A 25695-nucleotide genomic window follows, 5' to 3' on the forward strand; every position below is an offset into this window, starting at 1 on the left:
GAGATTGAGACATCACCTTGGACTTAATTGTGAGAATTATAAAACTACTGTACTTGTTCAATGAACCAGTAGGTCATCAAAAGATCATTAGTGGCACCCTCACCAGACAGGAAAAACGTGTTACCAATCCCTTTCCACTGCTGGGACACATGGTAAGAGTGTATGAGGAACGATGCAATCAATTTTTTGTTACATCATCATCTAAACATTAGCCAGCAGCTGCTCTCTGCATATTTCAAGTAGTTACTTACACCTTAAAGGATTGGTGTAGCATGACACCTGCTGGACAGAAAAGGTAGTACTGGTGATAATAATTTTAGAGTAGATTCACAATCATGTTAAGAAAAAACAAACCAGACTCTTTTTATGTTTTATTTTGAAAGATCATGCAGTGCACTTCCAAGTTAGGAGCTTAACATCACTTTCAATGATACATGAAAAACCAATACATTTGTAATTACCTAGTACAAAACATAACTAAACATTACCGAGGAATGTAACAAATTAAATAGTAATAGGGAAAGTGTGCAACACCACGACGGCTGCTGCACTGCAGATCTTAAAAGGCTTGATAGAGGTTGATGTTGTTTGTAACCCTGTTGTGTAAATACAAAAAAAAAAAATCTGGATCAAGTGTAGAACTTAAAAGACAAAAAAAAGCAATAAATTACTTCTTTCAAGTGTATGGTGCGTTTACTGCGAGAACTGAGGAGGCATGGGGTATGGCACCAGCGGTGGAGGGTGCTGCTGTGGAGCCTGTGCCTGTGCCTGGGGGAAGGGGAATGGGGGATGACTCGCACCAGTCTGTGCGCCTCCCTTAGCAAGGGCAAATGGTTGGGCCTGGAAGTTCTGGCCTCCAAAGGCCCCAGTTGGGTTGTTAAAGTTGGACTGTCCATTACCATTATAGCTGCCTCCACTGAAGCCATTTCCGCTGCTGTTGTTAGTGCCCCCATAGCCTCCGTTCTGTGAATTGGTGCCAAAAGCTTTGTTTGGTCCGTTGTCAAAACCTCTACCATTATCCCGGTCCCTAAAACTGCCAAAGTCACGCCTTCCAGAATACCTATCCCGCCGGTCATCTCTATAATCACCACCTCTGCCTCCCCTTGAACGACCTAGAGAGGGAAACACAACTTTTTAAGAACATGACTATGTTTTTTTTTTAAAGTTAAAAAATTGCTTAGAGATACAGAAGTTCAAAAAGATAAGCCCATCCCCGTCTCAGAACAAACAAAGGAGAGCAGCAGAAAAAGAGTGCCTGCAGTTCACAGCGCAGTTTCTGTATCTCACCAATTGGATTTACCTCCTCTGTCTTCCGCCATTTGGAGGAGCTTGGGGTTGATTGCCTGGTTGGCCTCGCGGAGCACAGAGATGAGGTCGCTGGCCTGCCTCATGTTGTTTGGAGTGAAGAAGGTGTAAGCTGTGCCTGTCTTTTGGCTACGAGCCGTTCTGCCAATGCGGTGGATATAGTCCTCAGAGTTGTTGGGGTAGTCAAAGTTGATGACAAATTTCACATCTTCAACATCTGTAAGATTGTGTTGTGCGGTGTGGCATAAAGGAAAAGGAGGACAGCACACAAAGACGTGCGCCAGCGCCACCACAACAACCAGATCAAAAACAAAAAGTTAGTTGCGGTCATGAGGTAGGAATGGCTGGCAAATCCACAAAGCTGCAAAAAAAACTAGCATTACTAAAAACATTACTCCTTGGGGAGACTACGGTGGGAAAAGAGAAACAATGCACACTCCATTGGCTTCCAATCCAGTGGGATAAAATAAAAACCCTCCCCTCACTGCAAAACCACCCTCAGAAAGAATGGATCAGAAGTCTTACCATTTGTTGGAGTATGCATTCACTAGTCCATTCCCATTGCCGCACTCGCCCCACATATTGTCAAGTGACCCACAGGTGTTGCTATACAGTAGTGGTGCTATGCACACTACTGCCTCCTAGTGTGCTTGTGCTTGAACTAGCACTTAACCAAGGTCCCTTTTTCACATGCTCACAAGATGCTCGTTATAAAGCTCACACTGCAGTGTCTCTTGTCAAGAAACTGTAGATCTGAACCAATTTGCAGGATGCCTACAAACAGTGCATCCCCACTCTCGGCATGGCAAGTTTTTTCCAGAGCCAGTGTTCACGTGATCATAATGTCTCTCGTTGGCAGGTCTCGACATGACTTAACGCAAGCGAGGGAGGAGTGGCGAGGGAGGAGTGTGAGCTTGGATTTTGTCCAAGTGTGTCCAACTAGCATGTCCCACTGTCACCAAAAGCGCCAGTAGCTATGTCATTACAGAGGTGAAGGTATGAGCGATCTGACAGACTGCTCTTCCGACAAGTTTAAAAACTGCAATGTTATCGCCACCCATGCTTTACAACGAGTCTACGCAACAAAAAGCACCTTCCAAATGACTCAAATAGCTTGCTATGCAGTGTCCAAATGTACATGCAAGACAATAGGAGACAGTGTAGCTGGGCTTTGAGCTGGGACAGTTACAGAGCCTGGGTGTGTGAAGCAGTCAACCATTGCCAGAGAACAGACGAGCTTATGGGAGGAACTGTGTCCAGCCCTCAACTCGCCCCCTTTTTAGGTAGGCCAGCGCGTTATGCTGCACTTGGGCCTGGTCACCACTGTATATCTGCACGACTGGGAGACCCGTGCCTCGCCAGTCAGGACACCCTCCAAGAATCCTCCTTCCCCCTCTGGAGACCTGGGCTTGTCATGCCAAGGCCCTGCCACACAGACTGCTCCTTCAGGTCAGGGGAGAAACTCAGAAAGAAGCAGAAGAGTTAAAGAAAGCAAATACTTTCTTTTTTAAATGCATTAGAGTGGAAAACAGTTCAGGGAGGATACTGACCTAGACCCCTGGAGGCAACATCTGTAGCAATGAGAATCGGAGCCTTTCCATATTTGAACTCTAAAACAAAACAAATCAGACATGTTAAATGTATCCTGTAAATTGCACAACTCTGATTATTATTCAATGGTAATGCAAGCTTACCATTGAGAACCCAGTCTCTTTCTTGCTGGCTTTTATCTCCATGGATACCCATAGCTGGCCACCTAACAGGATTGAAGGTTTCATTGTTAATCCATGAGACTTCAGAACTTTAAAAAAAGCTCAGTACAACAGAAGCAGTCATGCGGTGAATCAGTATTTTCATGATAACTTACCCATCCCTTCTCATCCTCCTGGTGAGGTCATCACAACGCCTCTTTGTCTCTACAAAGATGATGGTCTTATTCTCCTTCTCACTCATAATTTCCTCAAGCAGGCGAATCAGTCTAAAGAAAGAAAGTCACTCGCTCAATAACATTGTAAATCCCAGAATTTATCACTGGCCTAAGCCATTATAAAACAGTCAAAGCCACTTTACTCACTTGTTCTCCTTCTCTCCATCATTGCAGACATCCACAATTTGCAGAATGTTGTGGTTGGCACTGAGCTGCAGCGCGCCAACATTGATCTGGACGTACTCCTTCAGAAAGTCCTCTGCCAGCTGGCGAACCTCTTTTGGCCAAGTAGCGCTCCACATTAGAGTCTGACGGTCAGGCTGCAAAAACAGTAACAGTTCATAACACTCTTTGAGTAATACAAAGGGCATTCAACTGCCACATGAGTTTAGCCCTCCAAGTAAACCTTACCCTGATTTGGTCGACAATTTTTCGAATCTGTGGCTCAAAACCCATGTCCAACATTCGATCGGCCTCATCCAGCACGAGATAAGTGCACCGACGAAGGTTTGTCTTTCCTGCCTCAAGGAAGTCAATGAGCCTTCCTGGAGTGGCGATGCAGATCTCCACACCTTCAAATGGAAAAGTAATTGTGAGAGCTGAACTCACAAAATTAACAAAAAGAAAAAAGGGGGGAAAGTACAATACCTCTTTCTAGATCGCGGATCTGGGGTCCCTTGGGTGCTCCACCGTAGATGCAGGTGGTCTTCAGACGAGAGGCTCTGCCATATTCTGCCGCCACCTGTTGCACCTGTTGTGCCAGCTCACGTGTTGGGGCTAGCACCAAGCACTGTCAAGGGGAAAAATCATCTTTTTCAGTATACATCAGGCAGTCAGACTAAGATTTTACTAGGACTAGTTTCTCAATAGATAGATATATATAAATATACTACAAGTCCACACACACACACATATATACACACTTGTATATGGGGCTACAGCACTTTTGTTTCATCACTGATTGAGATTAGTCAGCCACTGTGTCGCTGCCATCTCACCCACAGTGATGAGGTAATATTCCCTTCTACGACAACTTACCCAGTCACTGAGCAGACAAAGAAAGTGCTTTTTTGAAGGGGATCATAATTTATTAAATAAAATGTTACTGTGTGACTACTTACGATGGGGCCATCTCCCCGCTCCAGGAAAGGCTGGTGGTTGATGTGCACAATGGCAGGCAACAAATACTGCAGGACAAACAAACGCGTGTCAGTCACTATCATGAACATGTGTTATATTGACAACATAATATCCTTTTAAACATGTGTTGAATACTAATGTTTGAGAAGATGAAACTTACGGAAAGTGTCTTGCCAGAGCCGGTCTGTGCAATGCCGACCATATCCTTGCCACTAAGAGCCAGAGGCCAGCCTTGAGCCTGGATGGGAGTTGGTTCAGTCCAGCCTTGTTTGGTGATCACATCCATCACATAAGCTGGAGAAGAGAAAACAATCAATTGCTGCACCAAACTACCTTTGAGATATGCATGACCAATTATTTTATACTTACATGGGAAGCTGGCCTCGTGGAATTTGGCAATAGGATTTGGGCATTCTCGTCCCTTAAATGTAATTACTTTGGTCCTTCTGTAGAGTTCAACATCTTGCTGTAAGAAATTAATAGACAAGTTCAGGAATCATGGCGGATTGCATAACCAACACGTGCAGGGGGGGGCCGCGTTACATAACATGTCATTGACCATGCTGCCTAATGTTACATACCGGAGGCCTCCGTGAAACGTCGGGATGCGGTTGGTAGAAGTTTTTCTCAAATTTAGGAAGCTCGTCCATGTTCCATTGTTTCTTCCTCAGTCGTTCCCCGGGGTTGCCGAACTTTCCGCCACCACCACCACCTCCTCCTCCACCTCCACCACCACGGTTTCCACCAAAGCGAGGAGGACCGCCGCTGCCGCCATAGCTGCAAATACATCAGCCGTTAAGTCTTCGTTTACAAAGTCATTTACGGCGGGGACCGCAGCTGTTCAAAATGAACACTCATCTTAACTGCGTCATTCTGTAAAATTGTATAACTGTCATATACTTTCCAACCAGCAGAGGAACAATGGAAAAAAAGCCGGCATTTTGTATCCGCATTCATGCTGCCACATGGTGAGAAAAAAAGCCGCCCGGCTCTAACGGTAGACCGCGCCGAATCAAAACGTTACATATTAAACTCATAGTGAATATAATCACATAAACATTAGGAGGAATTTAACTAAACTAGACCCCGTCAGTATTGTGAGTAATGGTAGCGAACGGTAACGTCTTGTTAGCTACCGTTAAGCTAACGTTACCCTGGAGCTAATGAAAAGCCGCTGTGCCGGGGCACGAGGCCAAACTAGGCCTTGAGCCAAAGACAACGGGCCCCGTTCACCCATCCGGGCCTTATGTGGATACATAAAGCCAGCCAACTGTCCGCTTTCTAAATAGGTATGTTGTCGGTTACAAGTAATTATAAAAGGCAAATCATGACGGCTTCCTATAATATTTTCGAAAAATGTAATACTATTTAGCGAAGAGCTTCTTGGTAAAGAGCCTTGTCAGCCATTTCAACGTATCACACGAGGTAGAAACTAGCCTAAAACACTTAAGAAACGACACTTACCCTCTGTCTCTATCTCTGCCGCGGTCTCTGTCGGAATATCCAGGCATTTTGTAAACAAGTTGTATAAATAAAAAAAAGATAAATACCCTTCACTGTGGATTGACCACCGACTAAAAAACCTCAACCGGCAGTGGTGCTGAAATGCCGGTAATGTAAAAATTAGAACCGGTTTATATGGCAAGAGGAAGTCCTTCTTCCGATGTATTCATCCGCCACACGGTTCTCATCTTCAGCTTCTACCGACTGACAAAATAGACCCATTGCTGACCAGTGAAACAGTTACATTTTCTAATCGTAATATAAAAAGATCCCCCAATCCTCTACTGAATATAATGTTATAAGTACATTTAGAACAGAAATAAGAACATAAGAGAGCTTTTAAAAATAAATAACACATAAACATCGATTATATAACCTCAATGCCTATCACGAACAAATCTCTAACATTACATAAACGGTATATGTAAATGTTTTCTATTTTCTCTTACACTTAATTCTGTTTCCTTTTGATACATTGTATTAATGATTCAACAAATGTTTGCGGATGGATATGTACGAATGAGACAGAAACTGGTAAACCGGCTCTGACTCTCTTCCGATATATTACGGTAGGTGACGTCACCAGGACCAACCCAAATTTGAAGGAAGAGTCTACTTTATTTCCCAATGTGGCCCATGTGCTGATTGTTTAATCACTTTCTGTTGGAATATGCAGACAAGCAAATGTTAAGGAATTATTAGAGATTTGTTTCGGTACAAAACTGTAATCGGTATCTCCACCTTGACCAGCTGTAACATTAAAGTGATGAACACATTAATCAATCAATATGAATAATCCAATAATAGAATGGCCCATTTCAGTATACTATGTATTATAAGTCTTTTGGTACTTTAAGTATATTATTTTGATGCTGATACTTTAGAAACTTTTTTTTAAGATACTTTCAGAGATTTTGAATGCAGGACATTTGCTTGTAGCAAAGAATTTCTACATTGTAGTATTACTACTTTTACTTAAGTTAAAGATCTGAGTACTTCTTTCACCTCTGGTTTTGACATGCTTATTCCCTAAACACAGGGAACCCTGAAAATATGAACCATTTCCTGAAATCTAACATTTATCCTCTTTCCCGTTTTTGAGACCTTTCTACAGTATGATGCAGTTTCATAATTACGAAACACATTTTGTACTTGACACCTATTTCCCAAAAGCTTCATGATCCATTGTCAGTTTACCTCCTTTCCCTGCCCCCCCCTGAGTCATCTGCCAGACGGTTTAATCCCCAGTGGTATCAGTGAGTGCACAGTGGGGGGTCAGGGGCACGAGACATTCAGATGTAAAGCACCCCCACTTAACATATATTTACAGCCTGTATGTTACTATCAAGCCCCTGATAAATTGATCTAATGTAAATAATTGTTGTGCCAAAGTTCCTGTTAAAGTACTTCTCTGTTGTAAACAATAATTCAGATGAAAAAGCTTTTATGACAACCATCAAACAGGAAAAAGGACAGAATATCTTCGTACAAAGCCTTACATTGTTAGACAAAGGCAAGTTTTAATAGAACTAATAACACACAAAAATAAAATACTCTTACAAAATGATAGTGTTAACATACGTCAAATTGCATCAGTCAGCTATGAGAGATATAGTCCTGCTAGTGGATCATGCTATTAAAAAAAAAACACAACAAAAAAAACAAGAGCAGCATCTCTCAACTTTGACTTGTTTAATAAAAAGTTCTTCAATGAGAGGCAGCTACGGGGCAATGCTGAGCGGTGTAGTGTAGGAACAGACAGTAGGGCCATCAGCTTGTGCACTGGACTTAAAGGCGAATGAATATCCGTTAGAGAAGTCACCATTAAATACACACGGCAACCTCATTCTGCTTGTGTGCAATTCCTTTTCATTTTTCTACTTAAGTTAAAGATAAATTACAGGTAATTTGATCCACACATATGAACAATATCTTATTACTGTACAAAGCACCATCTGAGGACACGTCACTTTGCATACACTTGTCCACATAAAAGATTTTTTTTTTTTTTTTTTGTGTATGCAAATGTTAAGAACAGTCCACGGTCATAGAGATTGCTCGACAGGCAGCATCTTTTGAAAACATTCAAGAATTTCATTTTTTAATCGTAGAAAACAATCCCTCTTTCTCAAAACAAAAACATCACCGATGGGACCGTGTAGCAGGCTACAACAGGGTTCATCTCATTCAGTTCCCTTTCAACCAAAAGCACATATGGACACATGCAACAATTACTGTGTGTTAAAGGTCTGCTGTGGGCAAAGCAATTTAAAAACGACAAGACTTTCTTAACCCCTTTAACATTCAGGAAATAAAGACAAATGGTCAGAATTAGTTCTCGTCAAATCAAAGGACAAACTACATATGACATCTCCTGAGGATGTGGCTAGCTAGAGCTTTTGAATAATGTTTTGTGGCCACTAACAGGTATGAGCACGAGTCGTGTAGTGTGCACTTTAAGCAGTAGTGTGTTAAGGTTGCCAATATAAGACGAATGCTATTTAGCACCACATGGCTAGAAGGTAGTAGAGGTTTTTTTATTTTTCAACAATGTGGAGGCAGCACACAAATAAATGATGATGGATTTTGGACTCTTCAGAACAGAATACCTTAGAAGTTAATGGCAGGTTTCATAGTAGTGATATGAATATAGCCCAGTTACAAATGACAAAGTGTTAATAAAGGGTGATAGCAGGGAAACATCATGCCCCCATATCCAGGATGAAACCAGTAGAATTTAAAGGGTTCACTCAATATCAGCAAAGATTCATTCATTAAAAAGGATTATGGCACTCAGGACATTGTGTGTTCAGGATGAATTGTTTGCTCTTGAAGACAAACCTCTCCCTGTACAGTGTGAGAGGTCGTGTCGAGAAATAAACCACAGCATTCGTAAGTGAATTTCAGTGGGGCTTAATTCTGTTTGCACAAGTTGTCTTCTATAATTTAAAACGGTAACACATTTAAAATATCTTGGTTTTTTTCTGAAACAATGGAAGGGGGTTTCTGAAATATAACAGCAATAAATTATATATATTATAAAGAATTTAATTGTTTATTTTTTCAATTTCCCGTTATATAATAAAAACCACATTTCTAAGCTATTCATTAATTTCTGAACAGGGTTGAGGAGCAGAGGTCTCTGCTGCTGTCTTTGGAGAGGGTTGTAAACAGTCGGGCTCTGCCTAATTTCTCGTCTTGCCTTCTCATCCCCGCTTTCCAGCCTTGGCATTACCGATAGCCCCAATGTGATCGCTCTGCGGCACCAAACAGCACGAGTCATGTACACTCTGCTTACAAATGTAGTGTTTCCAAGTGGTTGTGGGAACCATTAATAACCCTGTGCTCTAGCACACAAACCGGTGTTGCTAACATCGTTTCAGACTGGACTGACTTTGTGTTCTGCTTGGGAAGATGGAGCATTGCTACATGGAATACAGTTTTTAAAACGCTGAAAAAAAAAAAAGAAAAGAAAAAGGCAGAGCCAGCTACTTTTGCAGGTTCCACGAGTTAGTAAATAGTCTTGAGTTATTAGCAGCTGAAGAGATCCTTTTCAATAATTAAAAAAGGACATAAAATAGGGCTGGGGGGTCTAAAAGTCAGATGACATCTGGTCTTCTCTGCCCAACCGTCCCTTAGCTCGGCCACATGTCCCCGGGAAGTATGGTCGTCCCCGGGTGAAGCGATTGTGGATGACCCCCCGCCTGAGTGGATGGATTTGTAGGGGGAGGCTAATCACGGCCAAAACACGTTGCTTCTGGTTGTCGCTGAGCTCCGCCTGCATCAGTGACTCACTCCACAGCAAAGCCGCACGTCTCCTCGATGGCAGTTAGCAACTTGTCGTACAGTTTGTCGTAGTGCTCGTAGGGAGGAATGTCAATCCGGTTGAAACTGGGATAACAAAAGGAGAGAACTGATTTTAAAATCCTATTTTGAAGACCATCTGAACGACTCAACTGCTGCATAACATCGGACTACAGTAAACATAAAGGGGGTTTGATAATACTAACTACCAGGTTCAACACTACTCGGGCACCATGTCAAACACTGTGGAAATGTTAGAAAGCCGTTTCCTCACCAGGTGTGGGCTTTGGGCAGGTTGTTGGTGCTGGCATCGATCTGGTGGATGGTAAAGAGCCGTGGACCAGCAGCGCCTGTACAAACACAATTAGTTTAGTACAAATGGACCTTCACACGCACACCTCTGCACTTCTATTCCCTCGTTTAAAAAGGTAATTTAAAGTTTTTATTGTTTATTCAGGTTCACATATTCAGACTCAAAATGTAAGTGTCCGACATTCTCAGGTTGTTTAGATTCAGTTGGATGACCGGGACGATGTAATGAACTGTGTGGAATTGAACGGTACTGTTTGCAACCCAATAAATAGACTAGAAAATATATGTTCCAGTGCTAACTGAAATAATAACTTCAGTGGTATTTGAAGAAAAGAACATGTATTGAGTAGTGGTTGAATTAAAATAAACTTATATAAAAATAATGATATAAGATAATGCAAATATATAAGCTTTACACTTTAGAGGCCTTAATACTGCTCCATGTCTACATCCCTTAGACTTGATAGTTTGTTTTCCTACAACCAAACAATAAAGAAACAGAAACAAACATTAGTGTCTGTCTGAATTGCTTTGTTTGTACTTAAATCCCTCATTATGGTGCAACCTGCCTGTGTGATGTAATGTACAGTATTTAGACATCAACAGTACTAACTGTTTACTTTGTCCCTGGACTATAGTCATGTGTGCAGCAACTGGATGTTTTGACCAAGAAAGGAAGGCCGTGTTATATAAAAAGTGTGTACAGGTGCCTTCTGCCTGTGGATCACGGTGTTCTCCTCATGCCTGGTCGCTCCGTCTCTGGGCAGCACTGTCTGCCAGGACGGACTCACTGAACCGCTGCACTACACGCAGACTTAGAGTTCATCTCAGGTCGGAGAAACCCAGAGACACAGACGCACACGGAGAGGCAAATAATCCCAAACACACACCCTGGACTGTGTTGACTCAGCCTGTGACTGTGTGTGCAACAAAGGAAAAGACTACGCTACCACACCTTTGTACATTATGGATCTGACATCACATTAACATGTTGCACCTCTTACAACTGCAGAGTGCTCACTCTGGTCCGAGTCCATCTCACAAAGAAGGCAATTCACACAGAGATATTTCAGGAGCAGTTTCATATGTAGCTTTCTTGCATAACAATGCATCATTTACATAATTAAACATGCACAGTTTTTAATCCCGGGTGTTTTTACCTTGGAGGGCCTTGAATCCTTGCAGAGGAACTCTGGAGGAGCCGGTGACAAACTGCAGCAGCCGCGCTCTGCGCTCCTCGTCGAACGACTCCACGGCTTTCCAGAACCATTTGACATTGTTGCTGTCGAGAGTGCAGTGTTTGAGCCGCGTGTTGGACTTCCAGTCGTTGATGTCGATTTTGCCCAGGCCGCATACAATCAGCTACAGGTTGAGGAAAGAAGTAGATTGTTTCAATATGTTGGACTAAATGTACTTGGAGGTAAATCTTGACGTGTGTAGACGTAATAAAGGGAAATCATTTGAAGTACCTCTAGCTCCTTCTCATCGAAAGCCTTGAGCAAGTGTTGGGGGATGACCTCATTGAAGCCCTTCTGCAGAGCCAGGAATTGGGCCTCGATGCCTCGCAGAAAACGCCAGTTGACGTAGAGCCGCACGTACTCTTTCTTGGTGTCTTGGGTGACGGGGACGCTCTTGCCGCTGGGCTTGAGCTCATGCTGGATGATCTCTCCATAGGCATTGTGTTCTACGCAGAAGGTGTGGTCCAGCACACCTGTGATGTCATTGTCCCTGAAGAGAGAGAAGCATTTGAATGACAACGCACTTTTGGTGAAAATACAATCTGCTTTTAATTTTATAAAACCGCAGTGAGCTCCTTTTTGTGTTGTGCGGTGAAACCAGCAGACGTGATGTTAAAGGGATAGTTCAGAGTCTTTGTAGAGGGCCCACCAAAACAGAATAATATCAATATTAGTTTACGTGTACGTGTACGCTATATTTAGAATATTTGGACTGCTTTACCTTCCCTGTCAGAAAGGGGAACTGAAGTCGTTTTCTAAAAAGCAACCAGACTCCTTTGACAAAAACAGTACTTTTACAGATTGTAAAGTGTCTTCTGACGGCGAGGTAAAGCGGTTAAAATATTCTAAATATAGCGTTTACGTACCTCATACAACCCCGCTGCAAAACATCCAAACTTTCTTTTAAGTTGAAGTGAAGTGTGCACGTGGTCTGAAAACATGTGCTTAGGGACAACTGTTGTAAGAAATATTTAGAAACTCTAGGGGGCGCTGTCATCACAGTACGGGAGAGAGGGACTCATACGGGGGAAACGACTCATCAGGGAACTTGTAATGTTTCTTTCTACTAGAGATACTTTGTTTAACTCATATCACATGCAGACTGTGGACAGGAATCAGTTATTGAGATCTATAAAACCGTGTGTTGTACGTACAGGATCCACACGAGGCTGTTGTGCAGGTCAGGGTCCACAGACTCCATGTCGTCCAGGGTGATGGGTTTACCCAGCAGCTGTTTGTAGAAGGGCAGAGTAAAGCCTCCGTCTATGTAGTGGCCGTGGAACACTGCCATCCCCATGATACGGACCCACGAAGTGAAAGTATGACAAGTGCTCCTAAGAGGAGACAAAACATCTTTAGTTTCCAAATGAAGAGACAGCGGTGAGTTACCAGCTGACTGTTTAAAGTATGTTTACAATATTAAACCACCGAGTCTGTTGTCCAGACTTTGATCAGGACTTCTGCAGTGTTTACCAAATCAAATTCACTACTTTTTAGAATCAAATAGAAATTTAACTAATTTAATTACTTAGATGGAAATATTCAAATTCATTTCGCATTTTTGTCAATACTGTATATAATTAATTCCTATAAGTTAGAATGAATCCATTAATAGGACATGTTGTGGAAGTTTTCCTGCTTTACTCTGGAGAGATGTATATAAAATCAAATAAATGGTGATAGAGACAGAGTTGTCTTTGTGCATTTATTTGCTGGCCACAAATAGGTACCAGTTTCACAGAATACAGAGTAAGTCTATGGAAGGGCACGAGTTAGAAGAAGACACACAGGCATTTTATACAATTTGGTTTGGAGGCGAGGTGATGAAAAAACCACAGGGGGGCAGAGCCAAACTGCCCTTTGATGCTTGTGAGGTAATAGTTATGTAAAACAGAATATTGGGTGATACACTCACTATTCTGTCTCAGTGAGTTAATTAGTTTGATCAGGATTTGGCTGTGTCCTGTCTTTTGTTAGTTAAGTCGCATCAGGATGCAGTTGGCCCTGGTTTGATCTGACCGGCACTCCTATGTTAGCATCAAATGGCAGTTGGCTTGTTTAACATAGGAAACTTATATAATTAAAACAGTAGACATTTAAATTGCTATTACAGACATCAACCCAGATAAGTTGCAGAAAATGGATGGATTAACTCATAATTGAGTTTTTTGCTAAAAATGACACTTGAGATGATGAGCTTCTTAGCTTCCTGTAGCTTCCTGCCGTGCAATATGTGACTGTGACTCACGGGGTTGACCGCAGAGTCCGGGTTTATCTGCAGTGTGTAGATGTCATCGCGGGAGTACTGGAACAGGCCGTAGTACGGGTTCAGCATCTCGTGCGACAGCAGATAGAGCCACTCCCTGCACACAGACGCACAGAGGCCAGGCAGGAGATGGAAGGGGAGAAAAAAGACTTACAATACAGAGGATACAACTGGCATCTCAGAGTTCAGAACAAGAAGCGACACCGAACCAGACAAAACAACAGTGAGTGAGTTGTGTTCTCCGGCTCCTCCAGCAGGAGGCAGACTGCCGTTTAAAAAGTGACACAGCATTTACAGAACCAAAGGTCTGTGTGTTTGTATCAGTGTTACATGCATCATGCCGCTCTTTTTCTATGGCTTCTTACCTCGCCACTCCTCCATAGTCGAGCCCCTCCTCTCCTCTGAACTTCACCATTAGCCTTTTCCACAAGTCCTTCGGCCTCATCTTCATCACTTGGCGATACGACTCCTGCAGAACACAAACAAACGCACACGCTTTGTCAATGAGTAACGGCATCAGTGAGACAGCCGTTTCCTGTGTTTTCCAAGCTAGATGCTGATGCTGCAGAACGAACCCTCTGCGGGGAGAAGGAGTTAAAGAGAAGCCATTTATCAGTTTGCCATATCCATGAGGGCTGCAGCTAACGATCATTTTCATCGTCAATTCATCTTCAATTAACCGATTAGTTGTATCGTCTATAAAATGTCAGAAAATGTTGATCAGTGTTTCCCAAAGTCCAAGGAGACCTCCCACAACTCAAATATATTCAGTTAACTGTCAGAGTAAAGAAACCCGTAAATATTCACTTTTAGGAAGCTGGAAGAATTTAGCCTTTTACTCATTACTCAAACCTATTGATCGATCATCAAAGCAGTTGGTGATTCATTGAATAGGTGACAACTAATCAATTCATCTTTACTGCTCTAATAACCATGGGAGGGGTCCCGTCTCTGGGGAAACTGACAAATCATGTGCGACCAGTTCCAGAGATGCACACGCATTAATGGCAACTGCTCGACCAAAGTTTGAGAATATTCTAAAAGTTAAAAGCCAGAAAAACAAAGTATTAGGGCTCTTAAACATTTGCTACTGTAGTTTTGTAAGGAGTGACACAGATGCATTGTGGCGTTAAAGCACTCGTTTCCAATTGGTTCTCTGTTGTGAGGCTCAGATCTCTCCGCCTGTTCGTCCCACGTGCAGACAGCTCACAGCGTCAGGGAGAGGGTTCATTTAAAGTGGATTAGGGGAAGTTATAATAAACACAGCCATAAGACTATAACAACACAGCCAGGTTCCACTATGCCCTGCAGACACAGCAGACAACAGAGAGGTGCTGTGGGAGAAATGGCAACGTCTTATCTACACCGAAAAAGTACACAGAAAGACAGCTCTGACAGTCCACCTGCCAACACTTGCCTGTTCCGTCATAATGTAATGCTTCAGCTGGTCTGGAGACGCTATGCAGCTCTGACTCGCTTAACCTCAAGACGTCCTCTGCACCCCCCCCCCCTCCCCTCCCCTCCCTCTCTCTCTCTCTCTCGCACATTGAGATCAGCCAACAAAAATGTCTTCGTTCAGATTAACAGACGTGGCTGTTCCAGCACATTCCAGTGCATATTTTATGAGGCTCACGCAGTCTGTTGCAGGTGTTGTTGCTCTGGTGAAGGCTGCGCGTCTCCTTAGATGCAGGAAGAAAGAAAAGAAAAACTTCCCAGCTGAGAAAATGTACTTGAGAAAGTCCTCATCTCAAACATGAGGTCTGCTTTAGATTTTTTACTTCACACATCATAGATAACTGTGTGAGAGGAATCATTCTCACAGCCAAACTGCTACGGGCAATGACCTTTATGGGAGTAGACAAGAAAAACCTTCAGGGAATGTTTAACACAACTCGGGTGCGTCAATAAATAACTTAAAATTACAATTACAAGCATGAGATATTTGTGCCGTTGGCTTCAGGCATTGTTTTTTTAATTGGGGAACAACACAGAATTGCTATTGTTTATGGCTGACAATGCCAAATGTAGATGTGTTGCCTGGAGTTTTGGGGGAAATGAGGGCAGGCAGGCGGTTGTGCAACCATTTCCATGTCTTTCTACCGGTTTGTTATGCATTTTTTATTAGTTTCACGCATGCACTGGCTGCGAAGACTCAATTCCCCTCTGGGTTAAATAGTGTACCCATTGAATAACGACCCCCCCTTTGAGTTTCAGATGATATGATGACATGGTTGAGCTCGTTTTCTTTCCATCCTCACCTCGAAGATCTCCTCGCGGGACACCTCGATGCGGCAGTGGCCGGCCTGAGGCTGCTGCTGGGACAGTTCCTGGCGGAGGATCTTAAGCTTCTGAACAAGGTCTCTCTTGTACTTGGGCACCGTGAGGCACTCGGCCTCCTCTGGGAGCTGAGCGGGGGACACCAGAGCCTGCTGGGCCTGATCCTTCAACTGGTTCTGACGACTGGAGAGAGACAGAAAAAAGCGGCATGTGAGAGAGGAGAGGGAAGAAACAGACCGAGAGGAAGAGACAGTAAGACGAGGGACAAGATGTAAGTGCGAGATGTACCAAATACCAAACAAGCTTACTCGTGAGAAAAAAGTGAGCAAGTACTTGTACAAGAACAACAAGGGGAATGCCAAGAAACTGAAGATACAGCTTTCTTAGAGTGAGCGTTCTTTCTCTGTCCTTTGCTGAATGCAGAGTACGAGGAGTAAACACGCTGAGGTCATCTGGGAAGCACATCAAGTCAAACAGCTGCATCGGCCCCTCACACACAGACAGACATAGGTGGAGGTGGGATTAGTGGAGGTAAGATGTCTCACTCACTCACTCACTGCCCCTCTGACGAACTCTCACACACACACAGCTTCCCCTCCACCTGGCAGAGGCCTGGTGGTCTCACACAGAGAGATGTCTGAACTAAAATAAGCTTTTCTACGGGGGAGCAGCAGAATATTATTGAGGGGAAAGAACGTTCCGCAAATAAATCCTCTGTTGCTTTTGACTCATCGTGTACACTTGAGGTAATGAAGGGTCACAGAGGCCGACTGGTACATTTCACAAGTCCAGAAGTTTGTCTTAAGAGACAGAGAGGGAGAATAGTGTAGCAACTGTACTGGATAGAAACTCGTACCATGTACTGGATTACACGCAAGGTTCCTACACCTTTTCCAAATCAAAGTCAAGCTCTTCTCAAGCTTTTGCAGCACCTTACAGCTGTGGTAAATTACATTGTTATATACAATAGATACATAGACACATTTTTTCCCTCATACATCACATTAAATCAGATGTTTATCTGCTATAACCTAAACTAAAATTATGTGTGGCGACAGGAAGGATGACAAAGTCTCATGTTTTAAAATGTGTTTGTAAGTAGACTTGGCGTCACATATAACCCGTCTGAGCCAGTATTAAACAATAACTCAGAAATCACTAAAGAAATAACATAACTTCAATTTCAATAAAATCTTCACTGAAAATGTGCAGAGATGTGTGTCAGCTCCTTCAGCCTTTTTCAATAACATGTATACAAAATATTGTGCAAATCATAACTAATCAATGAAGCTCCATACAGCTGTGGTCCAACACAACACTGACATCTACCCTTTAGATTGATGAGGTCAATTTGTAAGCAAATACGTTTCCTTATTGACACAACCAGCAGTTACTGAGCAGCATTTATTTACCTGATGAATGTAAGTCTAATATTCACTCACTGTTTTGTTGCAGTCTCCCATCTCCTGAGCAAAATAGTTGCTAAATTTGCCACTACGTTCCCCAGCTCATCACAAACTGTGTCTGCCTGCTGTACACTTGAGGGGAGCCATAGATTCAGGTGATCATTCTCTGTAGCCACAAGAGACCCCTTTTACATTGTCAATTGATACAGTTAGTACACAAATGGATTATAGCTACTTTAAATGTGCTTAATTGCAGATTACTTTATTGTTAATAATGTGCCGTAAACATTTGATAGTAGACAGACTCTCTCAAAACGGCCAAATTGACTCCCTCTGAACTATGGAAATGATCAAAATGAGTTAGTTTAGTTCAAATGCACAAGAATAGTGAAAGAACACATTTACTTTGTCCAAAGGCAGAGTGCAGTTTCTGCATCTTTAATGTCTTTTGTAGTATGTAGTTGCCGGGAAGCGTAATGTTTTTCACTGCTTCCGTAGTTACTGCTCTCTGCGTTTGAAGGGCAGTCAACGTAAAAGGTTCAAACATTTCCTGGAAACCTTTTCAGTTGAAACTTTTCTGCCTTTCAAGTATTTTCTCACAGTTGTCTTCTCACTTTTTGGGTACTCTTAATGAAGCCACAAGTGCTAAAAACAAAAGAAAGAAAGCAGCATTTGATGAAACATTTCAAACACGGTAACAAAAAAAGAAGAGCGGTTAACCACAGTATCAATAGTGTGGCTGTGAACATCATCTGATGACAGAGGTCTATACTTTGGATGGAGAAGAATACGTTTTGAACTAGGTGCTGTGTTCGGGGAGACAGCCGCAGAGGGTGGCACACACACAGAATCAAAAGAGCCTTTATGGGACTGCACTAAAGGATTATTTGCACAGTGGCCTTTTGCACTGTGGGGGGCAGCAGGGTCATGAACAGCAGACTCTAGAGTCCGAGCACAGAGGGTGGTGGAAGCCTTACACATGTAAGTCTGTGTGCATGTGGTATGGATATGTAGGATATAACACCAAGTGATGCCAAGGTTCAAATAAATCAATTTAATGGAGCCAACAAATACAGGAGGAACCTTTACGCAACACGAGGTAACACTGACTCGCTTGTTGCTAAAGTAACCATAACCGCTCACTGTTGCTAACTGTAGCTGCTGTCAGCTAGGTAGCCGTTAGCTCAGTTAGCATCGGGGAGTATTGCTGTTCACACCACCAGCACTAATATTACTGAGCCGGCAACAGACCCGGGTTAGTATTATTAGCAGACTTGCTTTGACTTGTGTTGTTGCACTCGCTTGACGTTTGGCCGTGTCAGCAAAGTGGTCAACTCGCTGCTTTTTGATCATAAGTAATGTAATCAGAATAAATGTATGTGTAACGTTACAGCTGTCCATATTTACGACAGCGGTGAATACGTGAAGTGCAGAATCTTACAGGACGTTGCTTTAACTGTCAGTCAGTTCACTTCATGACAGAACACAGTCCGAAATGTCTCCGCCCTATGATTTGCATTCTCCTCGACCACAATGACAACGTCTCCTCAACAAAGTGACTGACTTTGGTTTCTGGTGTCTGCCCAGTAGAATCCAGTTTGGGTTTTTAAATCACTTCCTGCTATCCCAGAAAGCCACAGGGCCCCATAGGACACTCGAGACCTCCTCTTGAATCCCTTTATTTCCTGCAGACTAGACTCAGATGGAGGGAAGGTAAGGGCGGGAGAGGGGAGACAGGGAGGGGGAGAGGGAGGGAGAGGGGAGGCAGGGAGTGCGCTCTCCGTCCCGACAGCACCCAAACACTGTAGACAACTCTGAGGGTGGGAGAGGAGGCATGGAGCATCTCTTCCTGCACTTTCACCCATAAATCAACATTCCTGCTCTGTCTCTGTTGCACTCTCTCTCTTTCTTTCTCTCTCACTCTCGTTCTCGCTCTTACTCGCTCGTTCTCTCTCTTTCTCTCTCTTTCTCTCACTCGCTCGTTCTCTCTCTTTCTCTCACTCGCTCGTTCTCTCACTTTCTCTCACTCGCTCGTTCTCTCACTTTCTCTCACTCGCTCGTTCTCTCACTCTCTCTCTTTCTCTCGCTCTCACTCTCTTTCTCTTGATCTCACTTTCTCTCGCTCTCACTCTCTCTCGCTCTCACTCTCTTTCTCTTGATCTCACTCTCTTTCTCTTTCTCTCGCACTCTCTTTCTCTTGATCTCACTCTTTCTCTTGCACTCTCTTTCTCTTGATCTCACTCTCTCTCGCTCTCTCTTTCTCTCTCTCTCGCTCTCTCTCTTTCTCTCACTCTCTCTCTCTTTCTCTCTCTTACTCTTTCTCTCGCTCTCACTCTCGCTCTCACTCTCTCTCTTTCTCTCGCTCTCACTCTCTCACTTTCTCTCACTCTCACTCTCTCTGGCCCCAGAGTTCTCTCATCTCTTTCCAACTCCTTACTGATGAGCACGGCTCCGGTGCATGTTACCTGAAGATGCTCACAATGTTTTTACAACGCCACAAACGTCTGGGAAACAACATTTCTCATGCAACTGTACAGAGGGTAATGCTGCAGCCAGGTCTTAAAACCAGACAAGGATTCAGTTACCTATTGAACAGTGACCTCGACCAGTCAGATTGAATTTGGGACAAGATTACAACATCATAGGGGAAATAGAACCAAAAAACCTGGACTGGATGCTCAGGTATCGTCTTTAGCAAATAAAAAAGGCAATATGCTGTAACTCTGACAGACATATATATATCAAACATTTTTGTGGGATGACGGCACACGAGGGGTGAACATTTCTAAAATCCCTGACTTGATAAAAGGCAGATGTCTTGATGGAAATCCATGACGACTGATATCTTTTCCAGAGGTTTGTCACGAGCGAGAAAGTCACTCCAAAGTCTTTTCTATTAGCGGTAATAGAGCAGCTTCAGTTGGGACTGAAACTGTGAATAAATAGATCTATTACAGCGTTCATGAAATAAGAATGGATTGAGGTCGGCGCAGGTTAAACCTTACTCATGCACAATTTATAAACAGGTCATTTCACAAATCTCAGGCCAAGGTCCATGTTTCCTTGAATAACTCGGAGATGTCTGGCACTCTCCAGCCCAAATTGATCTTTTAGACGAATAAAACCACATAACAACAAAGTACTTAAGGACAACTTCTCAACATTAATAATACTAATATAAAGACATCAAGATTTCTGTCTGTGTATAAAATCATTCCTGTGATATTACATTAGAAAACGTGCCCACTTCCTGGCTTTGATGTGCACTAATTATCCTACCAGAATAAATATACAATACACATTTTATGCATGAGATTTTCACACATCTGGGCATAGTCATGACAAATTTCCTACATTAAAAACAAAAGTGGCGTGCCAGGCTACATTTTTATAAGACTTTTCAGAGCGCCGTAGATGAAAAAAAAAGCAAAACGAAGACAAAATCCCAAACACGTTCTTTGATCCATCAGAACAGGAAGAAAAAAAAAAGGAAACCTGATCTCTCCGTCGATGCATTCCGTCTCTCTCTGCACGGAGGAGGAATGAGGTCAGGCGGAGGAGGCCCACCAAGGCACCCATACACTGCTCCACCTTTGTGGAGCACAGACCTAAGGGTAATTCTATGGCTATCGTCGCACAGTATGTGTTTGAACAGCTGCACAAGGGGAAGAAATTCTGAACACGTGCATCCATGCACCCAGGCATGTACCGAGCACAGAAGCATGAACTAACACACATGAACCTACACAGATGGACACACACACAGTTCATTCATTGACTTGGGCATCAAATTTATGCGCCGTTTCCTGGATGTAAGACGCTCCTCAGCCACAGACACAGCAGCCTCGGTTTCCACTCCGCTATCTGATGTCTGGCCAAAGCCAGCTTTGTGACGGATTGTGTGCTAAAACGCCTTTATGATCAAAACCTCTGCGGGGCTGAGGAATTTGAATTTGTGTGTGGAAAAGAAGGACTGTGGGGGAGTGCACTGCGTATGTTTTTCTCTGTGTGTGCGCGCACAAGCGTCTGCTCAGCAGAAGGGCTGCTCTGAGTGCTGAACCTCTACAGGTGGCGAACACACCTTGGCACAGGATCCCACTCTGAAACATTGACTGAGGGGGAGGCAGGGTGAGCAAGTCTGTGAATGTCTGAGAGAGTGTGTGCTTGTGTGTGTTCCAGTCTGCTGGCATGAAGCCCAAAAACCTTACCTGACATTGTGATTTTCGATGCTTCCTCGAGAACCATTGGGGCTCGGGCTCGGACTACAAAACAAAGATAAAGTGAAGACGTAAAATAAATCTCTTTGCTTTTTATGTACAGTCTAAATGTATTTCATGGTTACATTTTTCTGGCTCAAGGGTATTGTAGCACTCACTTTAGGACTAGATGCAGGTTGGCGGAGAGGCGCGGGTCTGTGAACTGCGTGGTTCGGTTGTTGTGGTCGACAAAGTAAACCCTCCCGGTGGCAGTGTTTCGTATCTCCCATCCAGGAGGTAGAGGACCCAGTTCCTCACAGTTCACATTACTCAGATCTCTGCAGAAGAGCCCACAATAAAGCATTGGTACAAAGGAATTTAAGAAATACAGCATAGGGTGGGACGGGGGAAAAGAGAGACAAAGCACACACATCAAATTGGAGGTATAAAACATACCAAAGCACTGACTAAGTGCAGGCGGACAGCAAGATTCCGAGATGTCTGAGAAATCACTTTTATTCTATTTTTCTTCTTCCTCCCATCTAAATTATTTACTGCTGCCCTGCAACCCCTTTCAGCTGGACTCCATGGAGACAAAAAGATTCAGAAATTACAGCAGGCTCGCTTTGCTATGCGCCGACTTCTCTGTTTTGCAGCGTTAAAGCCAAAAGGGACCGGGAGCCTCACGAGCGATGAGAGCTTGGCAGCGAAGCCATTTGCTAATGTTGGAGCTGTCTGAGGAGCTCCCGGCGAGGTGTGGCGTGACCAATAGCCTCCTATCAAGAGCAATAAAAAGATCATCCATCACTCATATACTGATAGAATGTAAGCAGTAGGCCAGGCATTATAATATCCGTCATGGTTTATTGATAGCGTCTGGAGCCGCGCTTTCCTCATGCACATGTAGATCTGCGTGCGTGTGCATTTCTTTTGCAATATGATAATCAATAGGACACACATGCTTGACTGAGTATTGCCCGAGAGCCTCTAGCATGTCTGACTGAGACCCGTGTGCTGCTGGCCATGTGTCCCACAGCGAGGCCTTTCAGCGCTCGCGCCAGAGCTCCGGATCCCTCGGAGCTCCGTGACATGGCTCTTCTCACAGCATGTCAGGCTCATAATCAGCTGCATGTTTACGGCAGACTACAAGAGGACCTGGACTAAGAGACCATGACACAAGCTGTGTGTGATGTCAAGTTATGTCGGTGACGGTCGGTAAATTCACGAGGACCGGGAGGAATGGTAACTGATCTAAGCATCTGTGGATAGCCCGATTTCTCATGTATGTATTTTATTATTCTTGCGTTTGATATATTTTACAGTTTATATGGAGGATAGTAAAAAGAGAAAAACTACACAAAGTAGCAATGGAGAACATCATGTTGGCGTGTTCCTGTCACTGTTAATATATTTAACGACAACAATGACTAAATATGTTTGTCAATCTTTTTTCCCCCCATGATTTAAGACGAGACGACGACGTCATTAAACACCAACTGTGAGGATATCAACAAGGACGACCATCGACGGGAAAAAAATAAAAACTTCTACAAATCTCTCCAATACACACACACACACACACACACACACACACACACACACACACACACACACACACACACACACACACACACACACACACACACACACACACACACACACACACACACACACACACACACACACACACACACACACACACACACACACACCGGTGCTCAGTCCGTCTCCATCTGTCGTCAGTCCAGACAATTATTCTACTAAAAAAGTTGTTTGGTTTGTGGGCTGGGTCGGGTTCAGGTGGTTGAGTAACATAATGTGCTGGGTGGGTGCGACTGACTCAAGGTGCGCGTCACTAAAAAGCACGAAGGACTTGGAGTAACCAGGTTCAAACTACAAAATGACACTATTGGTTTTGGCTAGACTAGATTGACTGAAATGTTCAATATAATCTGATGATTAAAAAAAGACATTTGACACAAGACTAAGACCAAATAAAAAATATATCTTAAACTATAAAAGGATAAAAATGACTCAAATGTGACTAAAACTAATACATGTAAGCATTTTTGTCTCTTGTTCCTGAGGAGGACTAACCTTGGTACTCTGGGGTCATGCCACGTGCTGACACCGGTCTGAGTGTGGAGAAAGTACACTTGGCCTTGCTGCGTGGTCCTCTGTTCTGCAGGAAGACATTAAAAAAAGAGAGCCTTGCTTATACAATGATGTGAATGCAATTATAAACAGATGAATTTCCACCATGGTGTCAAGTGTTCACAATATATGGAAAATGAAATTGAGTATAATTCATGTGCCACATGCAGACAGATTGTGCTCATAATCTGTCTGCGTAAGAGAGAGATCACACAGATGGAGATAAAAGCACCGTCTGAGTCAGTAAAGATCCTAAAAGGCGGCCAGGAAGAAGTGGAGGAGGGGGGGGGGGGGGGGGGGAGGTGAGAGACAGGGTGAAGAACATTGGAGAGGAAAGGAGAGGAGAGATGGGGTTGTCTGACTTTTGAGTTGGTGAGCTCATTCATCACCGCCTGACAGAGATATTTCCATGAAACTGTCTGCCAGAGAGCTCTTCTCCCTTTGGACCTACCGCCCTGCTTTAACATGCATGTACACATGACCTTCCAAAACCCCACGCCCAACACGATGAGTGCACGATATACATTCGACACCCAGGGTGACATCTCTTGGCTGGTGTGCGCTCACATGAGGAGAATAGGAGGTGCTGACGGGATTTATAGGAGCTGCCCAAGAATGAAGAAAGTACGGGAAGAGATGGAGAGACAAGTGCAGTGAGGCTGGACTGGGAGCTAAGATGTGATATGCTTCTTACAGCCTTCTCTGGCTCCCTAAATCCTAGGATGGTGAGGATAAACAAAACTCCCTTGGGCTGTGTGGGGGATTGCAGCTTTTGTGTGTGTTTGCTTTTACATGAATGCATCTGATTGTTTGACTGCGTGCAGAAAGGAGAACAGGGCGAGGGGGGGGCAATGAATGGCTGCCGCCAGCCTTTAACAGCCAGATCAATTCAATTAGATTGTCTAAAATGGAGCCAGTATTTCAGGCTCCTTGTGCGGCGCTGCAGCGTCATCAGAGCTGAATGAGGACACAGATTAGCGGAGTTACTGAGCCCAGTGTTGAGCACGGTAGAAACGAAGCAATACCACAACAGCATTACAATAATGACTCACTTCATAGTGGAAGTAGAGATGGCTTTCATAGAGGATAAAAGCCCAGCACACTCTAGTGCAATCAGAATATTAAATATTTATCTGTCTCAAGATAGGAAAGGCTGGACATACAGTATTGATAGCACAGTGCCGTGGTTTCCAAACTTTCTTTTCAGATGCACACCCACATCCTTGTCAGATGAACTCAAGCGCCCTTCATCGACACCACCAATACGGCACAAAGCATCAGAAAGTGTAACTAGAAAAGTGCACTCGCAGTGCAGATCTCCGCAAGGTGCGTCTCCCTGTCCTCTACCAAACAAAGAAGAGTTGAATCTCACTCTCTTACAGTCCAGATGTTTGCGAAGATAACAAAACCAGGGATTTATTAATCCTGTGCCGTGCCTAACTTTAGTTTATCATAACAGATCGGGTATGGAGTGAGTCTGCAGATGCTCCGGTTCAAAATGAGACCAAACTTTTCTATGGATGTCAGTTTTTGAGCAACGACAAAGGCCAACATGTGGCCTGCAACAGACCGGGAAAGGCCTGCTTTTCGTCTAGTCGACTGCTGGAAATGACTTTTTCTACTGAAGCAGTTGTTGATCACTAGCAGCAGGTTAACACTCAGTGACGGCATACAACAGTAAAAAATAAAATATTATTGTGAATCACCACAACCATGATTTTTAACATATAAATGTGCACAAAGAAATATTAGACTGACGGGTCCAGTAGTGTGAGATTAACACACACACACACGCACGCACGCACGCACACGCACACGCACACGCACACACACACACATCTTAATGAAGGCTGAACAACAGGGCTAGATGATGCACGTTCTCTGTGGTGCCGGCATCCGACTAACCATATCCCTCAGGGAGGTCCGGTGGTGTGTGCAGGTGGGTTCTGCTCATGTAGTTGCGGTGCCTCTGGGAGCGGACCCGTCTCTCCTGGGCCCGCTGTTCACCGTTGATGGGGGGCAATACTGTTGTGGGCGTGGCCCCGTTCGTGCTGACGGGCGTGTTCTCATCCACGATGCAGCTGAGAGGCCGGCCGGGGCTGGAGTACTCTGATGCAGGCCTGAGAGGGGCAAGAGGGAAGGAGAGAAGACCGAGCAGTAAAAGTAA

At 43.7% G+C, this 25695-nt stretch overlaps 2 protein-coding genes across 3 annotated transcripts in view; both read right to left on the minus strand.

Annotated features, from left to right (window-relative positions):
- Nucleotides 1–358: 358 nt before the first annotated feature.
- ddx5 (DEAD (Asp-Glu-Ala-Asp) box helicase 5) lies at nucleotides 359–5991 on the minus strand. 2 transcript variants are annotated; one of them, XM_029437469.1, is made up of 13 exons: nucleotides 5837–5989; nucleotides 4954–5149; nucleotides 4742–4838; nucleotides 4533–4666; nucleotides 4354–4419; nucleotides 3881–4022; nucleotides 3644–3804; nucleotides 3380–3552; nucleotides 3173–3283; nucleotides 3000–3061; nucleotides 2856–2915; nucleotides 1301–1522; nucleotides 359–1112 (listed from the first exon to the last, which is right to left on the minus strand). In XM_029437469.1, the coding sequence occupies exons 1-13, from the start codon at nucleotides 5881–5883 to the stop codon at nucleotides 694–696; spliced, it is 1890 nt and encodes a 629-aa protein (XP_029293329.1). In that variant the 5' UTR covers nucleotides 5884–5989; the 3' UTR covers nucleotides 359–693. The 2 variants fall into 2 exon arrangements, with proteins under 2 accessions (XP_029293329.1, XP_029293330.1); XM_029437470.1 differs by having other exon boundaries at nucleotides 941–1112; nucleotides 1288–1522; nucleotides 5837–5991.
- Nucleotides 5992–7834: 1843 nt separating this feature from the next.
- Nucleotides 7835–25695, minus strand: part of smurf2 (SMAD specific E3 ubiquitin protein ligase 2) — a 51304-nt gene continuing 33443 nt past the window's right edge. Inside the window, 13 exon segments of the mRNA XM_029437478.1 lie at nucleotides 7835–9766; nucleotides 9954–10029; nucleotides 11152–11353; nucleotides 11461–11719; nucleotides 12384–12532; nucleotides 12534–12563; nucleotides 13478–13592; nucleotides 13861–13964; nucleotides 15754–15955; nucleotides 21387–21440; nucleotides 21554–21712; nucleotides 23472–23556; nucleotides 25434–25648. Of these exon segments, the coding sequence (XP_029293338.1) occupies nucleotides 9667–9766; nucleotides 9954–10029; nucleotides 11152–11353; nucleotides 11461–11719; nucleotides 12384–12532; nucleotides 12534–12563; nucleotides 13478–13592; nucleotides 13861–13964; nucleotides 15754–15955; nucleotides 21387–21440; nucleotides 21554–21712; nucleotides 23472–23556; nucleotides 25434–25648 (1750 nt within the window). The 3' untranslated portion in view covers nucleotides 7835–9666.

Source organism: Cottoperca gobio, chromosome 8 (assembly GCF_900634415.1).
Source record: "Cottoperca gobio chromosome 8, fCotGob3.1, whole genome shotgun sequence".
Taxonomy (NCBI): domain Eukaryota; kingdom Metazoa; phylum Chordata; class Actinopteri; order Perciformes; family Bovichtidae; genus Cottoperca; species Cottoperca gobio.